This window comes from Oncorhynchus masou, chromosome 10 (assembly GCF_036934945.1).
Source record: "Oncorhynchus masou masou isolate Uvic2021 chromosome 10, UVic_Omas_1.1, whole genome shotgun sequence".
NCBI classification, from domain to species: domain Eukaryota; kingdom Metazoa; phylum Chordata; class Actinopteri; order Salmoniformes; family Salmonidae; genus Oncorhynchus; species Oncorhynchus masou.
The window spans coordinates 14,914,198-14,931,923 of record NC_088221.1 but is presented as its reverse complement, the minus strand read 5'-3'; the positions used below and the strand labels follow the sequence as shown (position 1 = coordinate 14,931,923).

The following is a 17,726-nucleotide window of genomic DNA, read 5'->3' as shown; positions in this document are numbered from 1 at the left end:
GTTCTGCCCCTGAACAGGCAGTTAACCCACTGTTCCTAGGCCGTCATTGAAAATAAGAATTTGTTCTTAACTGACTTGCCTAGTTAAATAAAGGTAAAATAAATTAAATAAATAAAATACATATGTGCCCTCTGATGTGCGGGACCATCTCCCCGCCTGGGCACACACAGCACCTGTGTCGGGGAACCAGGGTATAGCCAGTACTTCAACTGGCCCAGGACGTCCAGGTTTACGTCTCTTGCTGCTCCACTTGCACACAGAGTAAGACACCGAGACACCTCCCCTATGGCAAACTCCACCCACTTCCGGTTCTACAATGACCCTGGTCCCATCTCTCCGTGGACTTTGTCACAGACCTTCCACCACCCTGGTTGTTGTGGACTAGTTTTCCAAAGCTTGTCATTTGATTCCTCTGCCTGGTCTCACTACAGCCATGCAGACCGCGGAGGCTCTCTTCTCTCACACCTTCTGGCACTGCGGGATTCCAGAGGACATGATGTCTGACCGTGGTCCTCAGTTCACCTCCCGTGTCTGGAAGGCTTTCATGGAACGACTGTCAGCATCACTGACACGGTCAGCATCACCTCCGGGTACCGTCCCCAATCAAATGGGCAGGTGGAAAGGGTAAATCAGGAACTGGGTAGGCACTTTGTAGGTACTGTCAGGACCGGCCGGGGAGTGGGCTGCGTTTCTGCCTTGGGAAGAATACGCACAAAACTCCCTCCGTCACTCCTCCACTAACCTCACACTATTTCAGTGTGTTCTAGGCTATGAGCCGGCCCTGGCAACCTAGCATCGGAGTCAGATTGAGGCACCTGTGGTGGACGATTGGTTCCGGCATGCTGAGGAGGTATGGAACACAGCACACACCCGTCTCCAATGCGTCATCCTCCGGTAGAAGGTGCAGGCCAATCGTCACCGCAGTGCCCACAAAACACCAGTCTCAATGTCAACAGTGAAGAGGCAACTCCGGGATGCTGGCCTTCTAGGCAGAGTTGCAAAGAACAAGCCATATCTTCGACTGGCCAATAAAAATAAAAGATTAAGATGGGCAAAAGAACACAGACAGTGGACAGAGGAACAGAAGGCCAGCATCCTGGAGTCGCCTCTTCACTGTTGACATTGAGACTGGTGTTTTGCAAGTACTATTTAATGTAGCTGCCAGTTGAGGACTTGTGAGGCATCTGTTTCTCAAAATAGACACTCTAATGTACTTGTCCTCTTGCTCAGTTGTGCACCGGGGCCTCCCACTCCTCTTTCTATTCTGGTTAGAGCCCGTTTGTGTTGTTCTGTGAAGGGAGTAGTACACAGCGTTGTACGAAATCTTCAGCTTATTGGCATTTTCTCGCCTTAATTTCTCAGAACACAAATAGACTGATGAGTTTCAGAAGTTTTTGTTTCTGGCCATTTTAAGCCTGTAATCGAACTCAAAAATGCTGATGCTCCAGATACTCAACTAGTCTAAAGAAGGCCAGTTTTCTAACTTATTTAATCAGAACAACCGTTTTCAGCTGTGCTAACATAATTGCAAAAGGGTTTTCTAATGATCAATTACCCTTTTAAAATGATAAACTTGTATAAGCTAACACAAAGTGCCATTGGAACACAGGAGTGATGGTTGCTAATAATGGGCCTCTGTACGCCTATGTAGATAATCCATACAAAATCAGGCGCTTCCACCTACAATAGTCATTTACAGCATTAACAATGTCTACACTGTATGTCTGATCAATTTGATGTTATTTTATGTACAAAAAAATGTTTTTCTTTCAAAAACAAGGACATCTTTAATGAAAGTATGGTGTAGGGTTAAGAATTCCCTTCACTGGAACTAAGGGGCCTAGCCCGCACCATGGAAAACAGCCCCAAAACATTATTCCTCCTCTACCAAACTTTACAGTTGGCACTATGCATTGGGGCAGGTAGCGTTCTCCTGGCATCCGCCAAACCCAGATTCGTCTATCCGACTGCCAGATAGTGAAGCGTGATTCATCACCCCAGAGAACTCGTTTCCCCTGCTCCAGAGTCCAATGGCGGCAAGCTTTACACCACTCCAGCCGATGCTTGTCATTGCGCATGGTGATCTTAGGCTTGTGTGCGGCTGCTCGGCCAAGGAAACACATTTCAAGAAGCTCCCGATGAACAGTGCTGACGTTGCTTCCAGAGGCAATGTTCTGTTCTGTGAGCTTGTGTGGCCTACAACTTTGCAGCTGAGCCGATGTTGCTCCTAGACATTTCCACTTCACAATAACAGCACTTACAGTTGACCGGGGCAGCTCGAGCAGGGCATAAATTTGATGAATTGACTTGTTGGAAAGGTGGCATCCTATGATAGTGCCACGTTGAAGGTCACTGAGCTTTTCAGAAAGGCCATTCTACTGCTAATTTCGGTCTATGGAGATTGCATGGCTGTGTGCTCGATTTTATACACCTGTCAGCAACGGGTATGGCTGAAATAGCCAAATCCACTAATTTGAAGGGGTGTCCACATACTTGTGTATATCTATAGTGTATAATAAATTCACATTTTTGGATTTCCTATGACTGGGCAGGGGTGCAGCCATGGGTGGGCCTTGGAGGGTATAGGCCCACCCATTGAGCAGCCAGGCTCACACACTGGAGAGCCAGGACCAGACAATTAGAATGTATTTTTCCCCGCAAAATGGCTTCATTATTGGAAGAAATACTCCTCAGACTTTTATTGTCCCCAGCACGAGGTGCCCCTGTGTAATGATCATGCTGTTTAATAAGCTTCTTGATATACCACACCTGTCAGGTGGATGGATTATCTTAGCAATGGAGAAATGCTTACTAACAGGGATGTAAACAAATTTGCGCACAACAAATAGAGAGAAATAAGCTTTTTTTGTGCGAATGGAAAATGTTGGGGATTTATTTCAACTCATGAAACATGGGACCAACACCTTACATGTTGCACTTATATTTTTATTCAGTGTAGTATCAACATCCTTGAAATGCAAATCATGAATATAAATCAATCTAAAACGCATCATAGATGTGATTGATAAAGGAAAGAGTCCAGTGGCTCATGTGTTTGCCACACCCACTTGGTTTGCATGGCTCTTTCTGTCGTCTTTGGGGACAGGAAGTAGAACAGCGACTGTGAAGTCTGCTATGAACGCAGGGAGGTAGGACAGGGGGATCCAGATGAGCTTAGCATCCCAACCAGGTGAGTAGCGGGTCCGCGGGTGGCGGGCTGTAAGGGCATGCTGCATGCAACTGGTCACCTTGGAGATGTCTGAACTGCACAGGAGACCCATGGAGAAATCCTGAGCTTTTACATCTGTAATAGACCACAGGAAATGGATGAGAATCAGACATGAACGTTTCAGCATTGTAATGACATCACTCAACCATTTAAAAAAAAAACATACAGTACACAGTATTTACTCACATTCGTCAAAGAATTTGGGTCCATATGAGTGCTTGACCTCCTCAGGGAGACGGTTCCACAGTCTCTGCAGGTCTGCTTCAATGAGGTCCAGCCTGGTCACACCCGTCTTGAAGAAACCAGGCTCAATGATACTCACTTTTACACCAAAATGCTGCATATCCCGCCTGAACATAAGAGCAAGCAGCTTAGTCGTTATCTAGCTAATACTCTAAGATGCTTAAATCTATGAATAACTCTGTGGTGCGAATCTACCCTGCACAGCGTCGCACAGTTCCAGTTCCGTAATAGAATGCTTGGAAATCAATCCCTAGTTTACTGAGTTCATTATACTGTAAAACAATGCCACCGTACCTAAGGCTGTCAGAGAAGGCCTCCACACCATACTTAGATAGGCAGTAGCCTCCTCCGTTGAGGGCAAGCCTCCCCAGGATACTGGCAACATTGACCACCCTTCCTTGAGCCTTCTTTAAGAGTGGGAGGAGCTTCAGGGTCACGTCAATCAGACCTATTAAATTCACATCTAGAACTTTCTTGAAGTCCTCCAACTGCATCCATTCAGTGGGGCCTATAGGTGTGGACCTCCCAGCGTTGTTGATCAGCCCCCAGAGACCTGTGATACAGAGAGGGAAGGAGATTCCCTACAATAACGACATGTGATACAGCATTATCAAGTATTAGAGTACTCTTATATGATGAGAAATGTGGGTAGAAAGAGATACTACAGTTTCTCTACAGAACAGTTGCAGTATAACACACACTCTTTTCTACTACATGTAATCCTAGAGTGATGCCCCCTACTGCAATATGTGTCCTATCAATAGCTAGATGAATTCTGGGAATTTTAAAAGGCAATTAATTCATCTTTAACCAGGGCTGGATATGTGAAGCAAAGGTGTCTTAAATATTCAATTCACTAATCTGCTTGTGGAAAGATGTAAAGGATGCATGACATGATTGTGGATCTTGCACCAAATATTTCATTCTAAATGGGTTGGGCTACAGTAAGTGCAGTAGTAATATTTCAAAGCTTGGGATAGCCATAAATCAATATGTTTTAGTGTTTATTGTTTAAAGCAAGACTATTCCAATTTGGCATCTAATTCAAATCACATAGACCATTTATGTGATTCAGAGTAAACTTGTCTGGTGACTAACAAAAGTTTGTCAATGTTCTTATCACTGTGTCTAGATAATGTTACGGTAGGCTTTCTAGATGTTTCCTCAGCAGCTCTCAAGGTGATAGTGGTTTGAAAATATGCAGATGTATGGGTCAGTTTCGGTTAGTAAAGTACCCCTATCTCATTTTTATCTCACCCGGTGCTCGACTCTGACTGGCACCCTATCTACCCCCATGCTGCCTTCCTCACTTACCTCGCTCTCCAACCTCGGCGCGCACAAACTCCACCGCACTCTCGATGCTCGGACTGTCGGTAACATTGAACAGAACTGTCTTCAGTCTGGGAGAGGCCGCAGCCTTCAATTCCGATTCACCTTTCTCCGTGAGACATGCGGCTATTACATGAAACCCCTTTTGGTCAAGCTGCCTTGCCACCAAATTTCCAAATCCGCTATCACAGCCCGTGATAAACACATGTTTCTGGTCAAAATCTTCAACTTTGAACGAATCTCTAATAAACCAGGCGATGGCTATGGCTGTAACTGAAATTAGTATGCAGGATAGAGCCAAGTGTGATAGGATTGCCTAAAACAGACACGCATAAAATGACAACATTATTTCTTGCATAATCAATCAAGCAATGTAATAAAGAAAGTAATGTTATAAAGTTATTAAAGATAAGAAACTGTATCAATCTCACCTGAAAAAAATCTAATAGAATATTCTCTTCAGACACCACAGGAAAGACCTGTAGGGAGTCACATTTCAGTTATATAATGGTACCTTTTCAATAACATATTATCATCTTGTCTTTCCTTCAAAACACTTACACCAGAGAAAGCTGAGTCTTCATCCATTCGTATTCCAATTACTCATTCATTTGAAAAGTTGACATGTTTGCCAGTATAATACAAACAGCATAACTATATTGATAAAGAGGAATAGGCTCTAAAGAACCATATTAAATCATTTGAGTTTTCAAATTAAGACAATAGCTTCGTGTTTAGAGTAGGCCTACAGTATAATTATTCAGTTTCTTTTCATATGCAGTTGTTTGTCTGTGTCCTCCATCGCCATACTCCTTGTCTATCTTGCTTACAGAACTGGTACACACCTGAAGGATTATATTATTAGTTTGCCATAATCACAGCAGTCACCTGGTCATAAGCAAACTTGGCTGCAAGCAGCTCACAGCTTTTCATTTGACATAGTATACATGTCTGGCAGGTTGAAAGATAATACCTAAAAGCGTATTTCTGGTTTGAGAGAACGTGGCTGAATAGAAAATTCTACAATTCTTCTAAATTCTACAACCCTTCTTTTTCAATAATTATTTCTGATTCCGCAGTTGAAATTAATGGTAGCAAGCCACAGGTATATCCAATGAGAGTAAACATTTGATTAGGAAGCTTTTGTTTTTTGATAGGAAGAATTTGCTATAAATCATACAGTAGGCTAAGTCGATTTGGTTTTCTCATCGTGACACTATTCTATCATAGCAGTATAATGGCAAACAACTGTAATAGCGCTTATCTAACCACCAGATGGCCTCCTGGTCTCTCCTAAATGTGTACCAAAACACTGTTGTAAAGTAAATAATGTACAAGTCCACACACTGTTGTCAACAAGGTTAAAGGTCATTTATTTCTGGTAGTGTTATGTTTATGTAAACATGTATAATATATACCCATACAACTATACATAAACCTATATTCACAAATGCAATAAGTATGTTGTGTTGAATTCAATTTGTTCACAATTGACCATTAAAAGGGTGGAACATTATTACTGCTTACACTTGCATGGGATTAGGGTTACAAAATTCTCGTTCGTTTCCCCAAATTCTAGGATTTCTGAAAAATCCAGGAATTTATGGACATTTTGCATCCTATACAACATCTTCTGTAATGTAAATTATACATTGGACCTACCATGGCTACTTGCAAGTTTGGCGTTTTCTCAATCCAGTATATAAAAAAAAAGCAGAATGGAGTTTGTTCTGCAGTCCAACCTACGTGCTTCCCAGTGGCTACTATAAAATGACTTTACGAGGGGCTACAGAATGGGAGCCGTGTCGAAGGTCTGTGCTGCTTGATTGTGTAATATGTCCCATTGACCTTCAATGGTTTACATGACCATAATAGTCCTGGTAAATGCATCCTTTTTCATCCGATTGCCTCTAGGGCTAGGGCACTCATGGTTTTCTTTTGAAGGTGCACTCCATTCTGCAAAGTCACACAGTATCATTGAGCAGAGCAGTGTAAGTGGGACGTTGTTCAAGACCAATGAATGAGAAGAAGGGAGCCAGAGCAGGTAAAGTAGAATGCACATAATACTATAATCAGCAGCAGCCATCTCTCCTTAGTAACCTGGGAAACAACTATTGGTTGTATCCTTCAATGAGATTGGGTAGCTATAAGCCAATCAAATGTATTTATACATATTTACATCAGCAGATGTCACAAAGTGCTTATACAGAAACCCAGCCCGAGTAGATCTAGACTAGAGTTTGGATTTATGGTCTAGAGACAGAATACAATTTACTGTATGTATCAAGTGGACACAATGAAAACATCCTCTAAACCACAAACTCTTTCCATTCAATTTTATTATCAGACCAGTGAAACGCCATACAAATTCAAAATGTGATTAGACAAAACGCAAATCCCAACTCTGTTTAAGTTTGTTCGTTTTTCATTCATTGGTTGAATCAAATGCAATGCTTTTTTCTCATCTGAAAAAAATGGCATTTTTCTTGCTGTCCCGTGGGTGTAAATAAAGACTTGTTCTTACTTTTGGTCAGACAACCATAAACATTAAAGAATAGATCCTGTTGGTTTGGCCATATCTTTTAAGAGCATTTTGTCAGCGATCCAAGTTGGCAGGTAGGACATTGGCAACCATAAGAACTTGGCATCCCAGCCAGGTGAGTAGCGTGTCCGAGGGTGGAGAGCAGAGATGGCGTGCTCCATGCAGCTCACAACCTTCATCAGGTCCCCATCCAGCAACGTCGCAACATTCTTCTCCAATGTCACATTTGCTGGAAGAAAGGTATTACCTCCATTAACATCAAAGCTGGGACCGAGAGACTGAAAAACAGCTTCTATCTCAAGGCCATCAGACTGTTAAACAGCCACCACTAACATTGAGTGGCTGCTGCCAACACACTGACAACTCCAGCCACTTTAATAATGGGAATTGATGGGAAATGTAAATATATCACTAGCCACTTTAAACAATGCTACCTTATATAATGTTACTTACCCTACATTATTCATCTCATATGCATACGTATATACTGTACTCTATATGATCGACTGCATCCTTAGGTAATACATGTATCACTAGCCACTTTAACTATGCCACTTTGTTTACATACTCATCTCATATGTATATACTGTACTCGATACCATCTACTGTATCTTGCCTATGCTGCTCTGTACCGTCACTCATTCATATATCCTTATGTACATATTCTTTATCCCCTTACACTGTGTATAAGACAGTAGTTTAGGAATTGTTAGTTAGATTACTTGTTGGTTATTACTGCATTGTCGGAACTAGAAGCACAAGCATTTCGCTACACTCGCATTAACATCTGCTAACCATGTGTATGTGACAAATAAAAATTTGATTTGAACAAGCTGACGTCAAAGGCAGACTTAACTTGCCCAGTTCATTTGCCCTGGGAAATCCCTGTCAGCCCGTTCTTGGAGTGCTTGTCATTCTGTCACACAGGTTTTGATAAACCTATTTGCGTCAATCACACTACAGTCGCAATGCACAGGTTCATGTCTATATTTGTTTGTTTAAAAAAAAAATGTAAACAATATATTTTTTTACAGTACCTCTCTCTGGGTAATCATGTCCATATTGATCTTTGATTTCTTCAGACAGATTATCCCACAATGTCTTCACATTCTTTCTCAGGAGATTTAGATCAGTCACACTTGTTTTGAAAAATCCTGGTTCAAGACACAGGACTTTAACTCCAAACGCTGACATGTTCATCCTGGAATTCAAAAACAAAAAAATGTGCGACAACAAACATTAAAACATGTCTGCAATACAGTATCCATATAAACTCAGAGCCATAGATAATAATGCTCTGAGAATCACTATTCAGTTTGCTACAATTCTCAAACTCATTCAAATAAACCTGATACAGTATATTCTTAGACAAAAGGCCAGGCCTCGCACCGTAGACTGTCATTGAAAGCCTCCACTCCATATTTTGACACACAGTAGGGACCCCCAAAGGCGCTTATCCTCCCAAACACGCTGGCCACATTCACCACCCTGCCCCTGGCCTTCTTGATGAGGGGCAGGACACTCAGAGTCACACCAATGACTCCAATAAGGTTAACATCCAACATGGACTTGTAGTCGTCAACGGTCATCCAGTCACAGGGACCTGATGGTACAGAGACTCCAGCATTGTTCACCACAGCCCACAGACCTGAAAAAAAAATATTAAGGCAGACCATATTGTACAAACAAAATCACACACACAGCAGGACACAGGCTGTAGTCACAATGAAGGATGGAGGAAAACATTCCTACAAATGTCAACAAGTGCTTACATGCCAGTTGTAACATATGGGAGTGAGGTAATTTACAGTGAGAAATGTTAACTTAAAAAGGCCCAGTGCAGTCAATCACATGATTTTCCTGTGTTTTATATGTACAGTTGAAGTCAGAAGTTTACATACACTTAGGTTGGAGTCATTAAAACTATTTTTTTCAACCACTCCACAAATGTCTTGGAAAAATCCAAAGAAATCAGCCAGGACCTCAGAATTTATTTTTTGTAGACCTCTACAAGTCTGGTTCATCCTTGGGAGCAATTTCCAAATGCCTGAAGGTACCACGTTCATCTGTACAAACAACAGTATGCAAGTATAAACACCATGGGACCACGCAGACATCATACCGCTCAGGAAGGAGACGATGAACGTACTTAGGTGTGAAAAGTGCAAATCAATCCCAGAACAACAGCAAAGGCCCCCCAATGGTGGAACAAACTCCCTCACGACGCCAGGACAGCGGAGTCAATCACCACCTTCCGGAGACACCTGAAACCCCACCTCTTCAAGGAATACCTAGGATAGGATAAATTAATCCTTCTCACCCCCCCCCCTTAAATGATTTAGATGCACTATTGTAAAGTGGCTGTTCCACTGGATGTCAGAAGGTGAATTCACCAATCTGTAAGTCGCTCTGGATAAGAGCGTCTGCTAAATGACTTAAATGTAAATGTAAATGCAAAGGACCTTGTGAAGATGCTGGAGGAAACATGTATAAAAGTATCTATATTCATAGTAAAATGAGTCCTATATCGACATAACCTGAAAGGCCGCTCAGCAAGGAAGAAGCCACTGCTCCCAAACCACCATAAAAAAGCCAGACTACGGTTTGCAACTGCACATGGGGACAAAGATCGTACTTTTTGGAGAAATGCCCTCTGGTCTGATGAAACAAAAATAGAACTGTTTGGCCATAATGACCATCGTTATGTTTGGAGGAAAAAGGGGATTGCTTGCAAGCCGAAGAACACCATCCCAACCGTGAAGCACAGGGGTGGCAGCATCATGTTGTGGGGGTGCTTTGCTGCAGGAGGGACAGGTGCACTTCACAAAATAGATGACATCATGAGGAATTCAAATTATGTGGACATATTGAAGCAACATCTCAGGACATCCGCTAGGAAGTTAAAGCTTGGTCGCAAATGGGTCTTCCAAATGGACAATGACCCCAAGCATACTTCCAAAGTTGTGGCAAAATGGCTTAAGGACAACAAAGTCAAGGTATTGGAGTGGCCATCACAAAGCCCTGACCTCAATCCTATAGAAGATTTGTGGGCAGAACAAAAAGTGTGTGCGATCAAGGAGGCCTACAAACCTGACTCCGTTACACCAGCTCTGTCTGGAGGAATGGGCCAAAATGCACCCAACTTATTGTGGGACGCTTGTGGAAGGCTACCCGAAACATTTGACCCCAGAAACAATTAAGACAATGCTACCAAATACTAATTGAGTGTATGTAAACTTCTAACCCACTGGGAATGTGATGAAAGACATCAAAGCTGCAATATATAATGCTCTACTATTATTCTGACCATTCACAGCCGTAAAATAAAGTGGTGATCCTAACTGACCTAAGACAGGGATTTTTTACTAGGATTAAATGTCAGGAATTGTGAAAAACTGAGTTTAAATGTATTTGGCTCAGGTGCATGTAAACTTCCGACTTCAATTGTATATTTTTCTACACTGAGGTTGGAATAATACTGTGAAATTATAAACATTATGATAATACCCTTTTAGTGTAAGAGCTGTTTGAAAAGATTGCAAGAAATGTCAATACTGTTTTAGTGGGATTGCGTTTTTGGCCTGTCCGGTGACATCCAAACCAGTCTACCAAAAACAGCTAGTTTTCAGTTCTCCCCACTCAGACCACTCCCAGACAATCCTAGCAAAAATCTTGCTTGAGAAATTGCTCTTTGCTAAGCAGCAAGTTATTTCTTTTGGACTATTTGAATTTAAAAACAAAATCAGAGTAAGGTACTTAATTCTTACCCAGTAAGTATTTGATAGAGATAACAGCTGCATTGGACCTTTAGGATGTTTGTGGTTAGAAATTCCATAGCAACAGTTTAATCTGACGCATAGCAATTATAATTATTGAGTAGACCAACAGTCAGTCTAGATACTTGGATATTTTGAATACCAAAATATCCAAGTATTACAAAAAAGTTGCGACATTTGGCTAAATTGGACTTCAAAAGACACACACCCTTCTCCCCAACCAAGCTTTTGATGAATGCTGTTGCTTTGTTGACACTGTCAGTGCTGATGACATCCAGGTGGACTGTGTTCAATCGTTCAGAAGAGACCTTCTTCAGCTCATCCTCCCCCTTCTCAGTGTAGCAGGCTGCGATCACACAGAAGCCCAGCTTGTCCAGGTGTCTGGCCAGAAGGTTCCCGAACCCAGAGTCACAGCCAGTGATGTAGACATATTTCTCTCCTTTATTGGGTACTCTTGCGAGTTCCCTGTACCAGCGGAACACAAACCAAAAAGCCACCAGTCCAATAATGTACAGGAACATTTCTGAGAGGAAAGAGGTTCATTCAGGTAAACATAATATTTTATCACATTAAAAATAAACATTTTCTCTTTGCAAAGATATGTAATTGAAGGTTCATTGGGAGCATATCATCTTCTATTTTACCAAGGAGCACAAACCAGTAGAAAAATCAATGCAATCAGACCAATGGCAAAAACAGCAGAATCTTTAGGATACTATTTTGCAAACCATATATTTCCATTCATTTTAATTGGATTTTAGAAGCAAATTCATATCATATCTGCTGTGTGGCACTACAACATTTGTTTAAGTATTCAAGGTCTATTTACATTTCCCCGGTGTGCAACTGAAAGTTCTGCTTAGTGACTATCCTACAGCTAGAGCAGTGTTTCTTAATCCTGTTCCCTGGGACGCAAATGAGTGACAATTTTGTTTTTGACTTTGCACTACACACCTGATTCAAATCATTGAAGCTTGATGATAGTTTGATCATTTGAATCAGCTGTGTAGTGCCCAGGACAAAGGACAACTTGCCTACAGTAATTACAGAATATTTCCAAGTGAAATATATAGTAGACAGTCTGATGACATAGCCATTTGAACATGTGAGGCATGGAACTAATGGAAACTTGATGGGTAAATCAACTTGGCTACAAAATATGATGCATTATCAAAGTACTATTCCTCCAAACTGATTAGCCTGCCCTATTCCCTGGATCAACAAAACCATAAACTGTCTACATAACATCTAAACGAATGATAAGATCTCCTGTTTACCATTTTAACCATGAATGATCTTTGACCACTATGGGTTATCTGATAGTTTATATTGAGCAAAAATTATTCGGATAAATGGCTGAAATCTTCATACCACATCTACGTTACTAGCCCCTGTTGCATACAACAACATTTAAAATATATATAAAATGTAAAAAAAAAACAAAAAAAACTTTGCGCCTCACATGACAGCAATGACCTCCAACACCTACGCATAAAATATGAACATTAAATCAGATTCAGACGCCAAGACCAATTTTTTTTTTTTTTAAGTCACCTCGTTATATTTCATCACATTTTTCAATAACCACGTCTAGGCAGTTAGCCCATTCTTAGAAAGATGATAAACATGAATCACTTGTTCAGCGAACTGCAACTTTATCAGCTCGACTAACGTTTGTCCTAACATTTAATGTTCATCAAAAACTGAACTGCTTGATTAATATCCTTTCTCAGACATGGCAAAGAAACACTGGAAACTTACCCCAGGCGACAGAATTGTGCTCCCCTAAGTACGCTTGTTGAGTGGCTGGTAATAGTGTAACATCAATGACTGTATTCCTTGTCCTAAAATAGTTTTAATTTTCTCTGTATTCTTCACCTTCCGGTGTGTGAAGAAACTTTATTTAACACATTTTTTATGGACGGTCGACGTACTCCATCTGCTGGACGTTATAAAAGCTGTAACTACTCTTCAACCACAGCTGAAAACCAGTAATTAATTTCAAATGTTCGATTTGCAACCTATTTATGTGGATGAGTGAAATATATATGTAAACACCAATGAAGTGTAAACATGACAGTGTTGAAATGTTCACCTACTGCACCAAGTCTACTGGCCTACCATTCAGGTGTGCTGGGTATGCTGGTATAGAATGTTTTCATGATGGTATCTGTCTATAATAATAGCCTATGTTTATCATAGATCTATCTTGCATTACTACCCTTATTCATTCAGGGTCGTCACTCTAGCTACATTGTGAGACACCCAGTGGAATGACTCACAATGACCAGTCCTGTTTTTATTACAGGCCATCTCAAACAAACCCTCTCAAGATCCCACTTGATATGACTTATCATCAGTTACAAATGGTAATTAATAACCGTCTCTAAAGCAATACAAATTCCTGTCTATCCTGACAGCTGCCATCGCGGCTATTGACCTCAAACCATTCAGACTTTTGTAAAGACCTGAGTTTGGTCAGATATTAAGATCATTTATAACAAAGAAATGATGAGTGTACTCTTTCCTGTTGAAAGGTTTGTGGTCATAGGCACATCCTTAAAAACGTAGTTGTTGGGCTAATGAAGTATACTTGAAAAGAACAAAAAGGCCCATTAACTGAAAATGCTCCAAGTTACCACCTTTATTGACAATGTTTAGATTCAAAGTGATCTTCTCATTTTTAATATTAGAATCTAAAAGTCACCTCTTAGCCTAGTCCTGGTCTTATCGCCAACCCCTATGGCATATCCTATGGCATTCAACCACACATGGGCAATTCCATGGAAACGGAATTGCACTGACACTTAAAATGAATGCCAAACAAAAGTCATTGATTTCAAAGTTGAACAAACCATATAACTCTATGCACAAGGACTACTTTTAACAATTTTTCACTGAACATGTGAAAAAACACAGAATCTCAATTCACAAGGCAATGTTTCTTAAACTAACAGAAAGCAGAAACATTCCTCCAGAACTAAATATAAGTGTTGATATTAGTTGGCAGGGGTATTTACTTCAACGTTATTGTGTTTTGATGTATTTCTAATACCTTTTAAGACCTTTTCTGCTAGATGTTTTCTAAAAAAAACTTTTCCATCTGTTTGACCAGAAATCAAAGCCTTTGCTTATTCCTAATTATTAGGTTGGAAAATGGTTGAAAAATGCATATATGGCTTAATTTCTCAAAAATATAAACTCTTGGCTTTCATTTGACACCCAATTTGACATGCTCATATGAACTTCACATGTTGGTGCTCACGAGCCCTTTTACTAAGAAGTGAACTCCATGCATTCACACTATGATCTGACACTCATCAGATGTTATGGGATTTTTATGAATAATGACTAAATGATGTATACCTTTAACGTAGAACTATAACTAGTAGTTTTAGTGAAGAGTTAGAACAAGGACTTTCTGTTCCATGTTAGAAATTACCTTACAAATTCTTAGAAACGGACAGTGTTTAATTGAATTGGTTAATGAACACATAAGAACTAAATTCATCTAACATTAGCCTAATTTGGTCCATGGTTGGGGAGTTATGTATCTCTGATTGTATCTATGTACAGTGGGGAGAACAAGTATTTGATACACTGCCGATTTTGCAGGTTTTCCTACTTACAAATCTGTATAAAAGACACCTGTCCACACACTCAATCAAACAGACTCCAACCTCTCCACAATGGCCAAGACCAGAGAGCTGTGTAAGGACATCAGGGATAAAATTGTATACCTGCTCAAGGCTGGGATGGGCTACAGGACAATAGGCAAGCAGCTTGTTGAGAAGGCAACAACTGTTGGCGCAATTATTAGAAAATGGAAGAAGTTCAAGATGATGATCAATCACCCTCGGTCTGGGGCTCCATGCAAGATCTCACCTCTCGTGGGGCATCAATGATCATGATGAAGGTGAGGAATCAGCCCAGAACTACACGGCAGGACCTGGTCAATGACCTGAAGAGAGCTGGGACCACAGTCTCAAAGAAAACCATTAGTAACACACTACGCCGTCATGGATTAAAATCCTGCAGCGCAAGCAAGGTCCCCCTGCTCAAGCCGGCGCATGTCCAGGCCCGTCTGAAGTTTGCCACTGACCATCTGGATGATCCAGAGGATGAATGGGAGAAGGTCATGTGGTCTGATGAGACAAAAATACAGCTTTTTGGTCTAAACTCCACTCGCCGTGTTTGGAGGAAGAAGAAGGATGAGTACAACCCCAAGAACACCATCCCAACTGTGAAGCATGGAGGTGGAAACATCATTCTTTGGGGATGCTTTTCTGCAAAGGAGACAGGATGACTGCACCGTATTGAGGGGAGGATGGATGGTCCATGTATCGCGAGATCTTGGCCAACAACCTCCTTCCCTCAGTAAGAGCATTGAAGATGGGTCGTGGCTGGGTCTTCCAGCATAACAACGACCCGAAACACACAGCCAGGGCAACTAATGAGTGGCTCCGTAAGAAGCATCTCAAGGTCCTGGAGTGGCCTAGCCAGTCTCCAAACCTGAACCCAATAGAAAATCTTTGGAGGGAGCTGAAAGTCCGTATTGCCCAGCGACAACCCCCAAAACTTGAAGGATCTGGAGAAGGTCTGTATGGAAGAGTGGTCAATAACTACAAGAACTACAAACCTGGTCAAGGACTACAGGAAACGTATACTCTCTGTAATTGCAAACAAATGTTTCTGTACCAAATATTAAGTTATGCTTTTCAGATGTATCAAATACTTATGTCATGCAATAAAATGCAAATAATGGATGAAAAATCATACAATGTGATTTTCTGGATATTTGTTTTAGATTCTGTCTCTCACAGTTGAAGTGTACCTATGATAAAAATTACAGACCTCTCTACATGCTTTGTAAGTGGGAAAACCTGCAAAATCTGCAATGTATCAAATACTTGTTCTCCCCACTGTATCTCTGATTGATGGATGTTGCACTATATATTCTCTGTGTGAATCAGCTCTAGAGACCAATGGCCAATAGGTCATTACACTCATTTTACTATCCATGGTGTGATTCTATGGTGTGATTCTGTTATTAATGAATGTTATCATGGTGGCTCTGGGGGAATTAGCTGTACAGACTAGCGACCTTAGGTCAGTCAGTACAATACTTTTACGACGTTCTGCTGTTGACATCCAGGTGATCCACACCTATCACTGGAACATAAGTTCTTTCAACAATCCAACTGTTGACTTACATAGAAATAATCTTGATATAATTTATGTTTACTGCATTCATCTTTTCCATCTCATTGAGCATTCCTTCCATATTATTCAAGAGGCATATTTAAACACGTAATTCAGATATTTGGTGAATTTGATACAAGCCATGTACTTCAGTATTCAAGTTTATTTCAATGTATTTATAAAAATACAGCACATACTGCACACCTGAATCTTTCTAAGAGAACAAATTGTCAGACAGGTGTGGAGTAATGCGCATATTAATCAATGCATGGTTAAACGCATTAACTTATATTGACTCATTGATTGGACGAATGTACCTTTGCCTCACAAAAGATCCTTAGTTAGAGGCATAATGCTGATTGAACTCTTATCAGTCTAATGGAAGGGGAGATAGTGAGAAAGGCGTAGACTGAGAATAAGATAGGAATTTCCTCTGGTAGGAGGGATTCTTTATTGTTGATAGTGACCAAATGGCTAGGATATCAGAGGAGTCCTTGACAGGAAGACAAAACAGGTATGCTATAGTTTGCTCTTCATTCTATAGAAAGATAGGGAGGAAAGCATATATGAGAAATGATTATTCTGCGTAGCTGAAGTGGATCTTCATGGTAGATATGTTGGATATTTCCAAATCTATGTTCTATATATTATTTTGTTTGCATTTTCTTGTGTATTATGGTAATAATGCTCTTTATTCTGATAAGAAATGAGTCATGCCTGTGTTGAACTTGTTAGTAACTCTCTAAACTGATATTTTCTGTGTGTGTTAGTTTTTACATCCATGTACTGTAATTTACATATTTATATATATAGTTTTTAAACATTTCAGAATTTGTCAGGGTAGCTCCTTTTAAACAATGTTTTTTCTTACAGAGATCCCATTCATTCTATGGTTTTTCTATTCAATAATATGACTTTCAATGATCAAATGTTTTGTCCATATTATATAACAGAAGACTTATTATACGGCTCTAATGGTGTTGTCAAGGATACGACTACTTGTCATCAAGTCCTTCTTAGTCCTAAAGTCCTGATTCCCAGTATTGTACCGTCTATAGTCATGACAAATAGACAACACAACATTGAATTCCAGAGATGTTAAGATTTTTTTGTTAGAAAATTTTATCCCACAAAATGTGTTACCATAGAAGTTTCATTTGGATGGCAGTACAGACAGTTCACTCCGGACTGTGAATGTATATTTGCGGATGTTTGTGAAGAAGACTGTGAGCTAAAATGACCCCTCTCTCCCATTAGACCCAGCGAGGACGTTCCTGTCAGAGTTAAAGCTACAAAAATGAAGGATCCTATTTACTTGAAAAAGGTCACTTCTCTACAGGAGGACACAGACAGAGAATATTGCCATACAAAACCAGACAGAGAAGAAGAAGGTAAGTGTCCAATT

The 17,726-nt window shown here is 40.5% G+C and overlaps 2 protein-coding genes across 2 annotated transcripts; both read right to left on the bottom strand.

Annotated features, from left to right (window-relative positions):
• Positions 1–2,930: 2,930 nt before the first annotated feature.
• Positions 2,931–7,046, bottom strand: rdh1 (retinol dehydrogenase 1). The gene is made up of 6 exons (XM_064975975.1): positions 6,464–7,046; positions 5,233–5,280; positions 4,787–5,117; positions 3,767–4,025; positions 3,416–3,579; positions 2,931–3,304 (listed from the first exon to the last, which is right to left on the bottom strand). The coding sequence occupies exons 1-6, from the start codon at positions 6,464–6,466 to the stop codon at positions 3,048–3,050; spliced, it is 1,062 nt and encodes a 353-aa protein (XP_064832047.1). The 5' UTR covers positions 6,467–7,046; the 3' UTR covers positions 2,931–3,047.
• Positions 7,047–7,122: 76 nt separating this feature from the next.
• Positions 7,123–13,028, bottom strand: dhrs9 (dehydrogenase/reductase (SDR family) member 9). The gene is made up of 5 exons (XM_064975976.1): positions 12,881–13,028; positions 11,328–11,642; positions 8,733–8,991; positions 8,381–8,544; positions 7,123–7,572 (listed from the first exon to the last, which is right to left on the bottom strand). The coding sequence occupies exons 2-5, from the start codon at positions 11,638–11,640 to the stop codon at positions 7,349–7,351; spliced, it is 960 nt and encodes a 319-aa protein (XP_064832048.1). The 5' UTR covers positions 11,641–11,642; positions 12,881–13,028; the 3' UTR covers positions 7,123–7,348.
• Between the last annotated feature and the right edge of the window lie 4,698 nt (positions 13,029–17,726).

Bases quoted from the DNA above. Each gene is read 5' to 3' on its own strand.
- rdh1 (XM_064975975.1), bottom strand. The intron at 5,118-5,232 runs GTGAGATTGATA...TGTCTGTTTTAG, and splicing joins TTCTATTAGATTTTTTTCAG to GCAATCCTATCACACTTGGC. The intron at 3,580-3,766 runs GTACGGTGGCAT...TCTTATGTTCAG, and splicing joins GCCTTCTCTGACAGCCTTAG to GCGGGATATGCAGCATTTTG.
- dhrs9 (XM_064975976.1), bottom strand. From the start codon at position 11,640: ATGTTCCTGTACATTATTGGACTGGTGGCTTTTTGGTTTGTGTTCCGC. The intron at 8,992-11,327 runs GTGTGTGTCTTT...TTTTTTTTTCAG, and splicing joins AAGCTTGGTTGGGGAGAAGG to GTCTGTGGGCTGTGGTGAAC. The intron at 8,545-8,732 runs GTGCGAGGCCTG...TTTGAATTCCAG, and splicing joins GCTTTCAATGACAGTCTACG to GATGAACATGTCAGCGTTTG.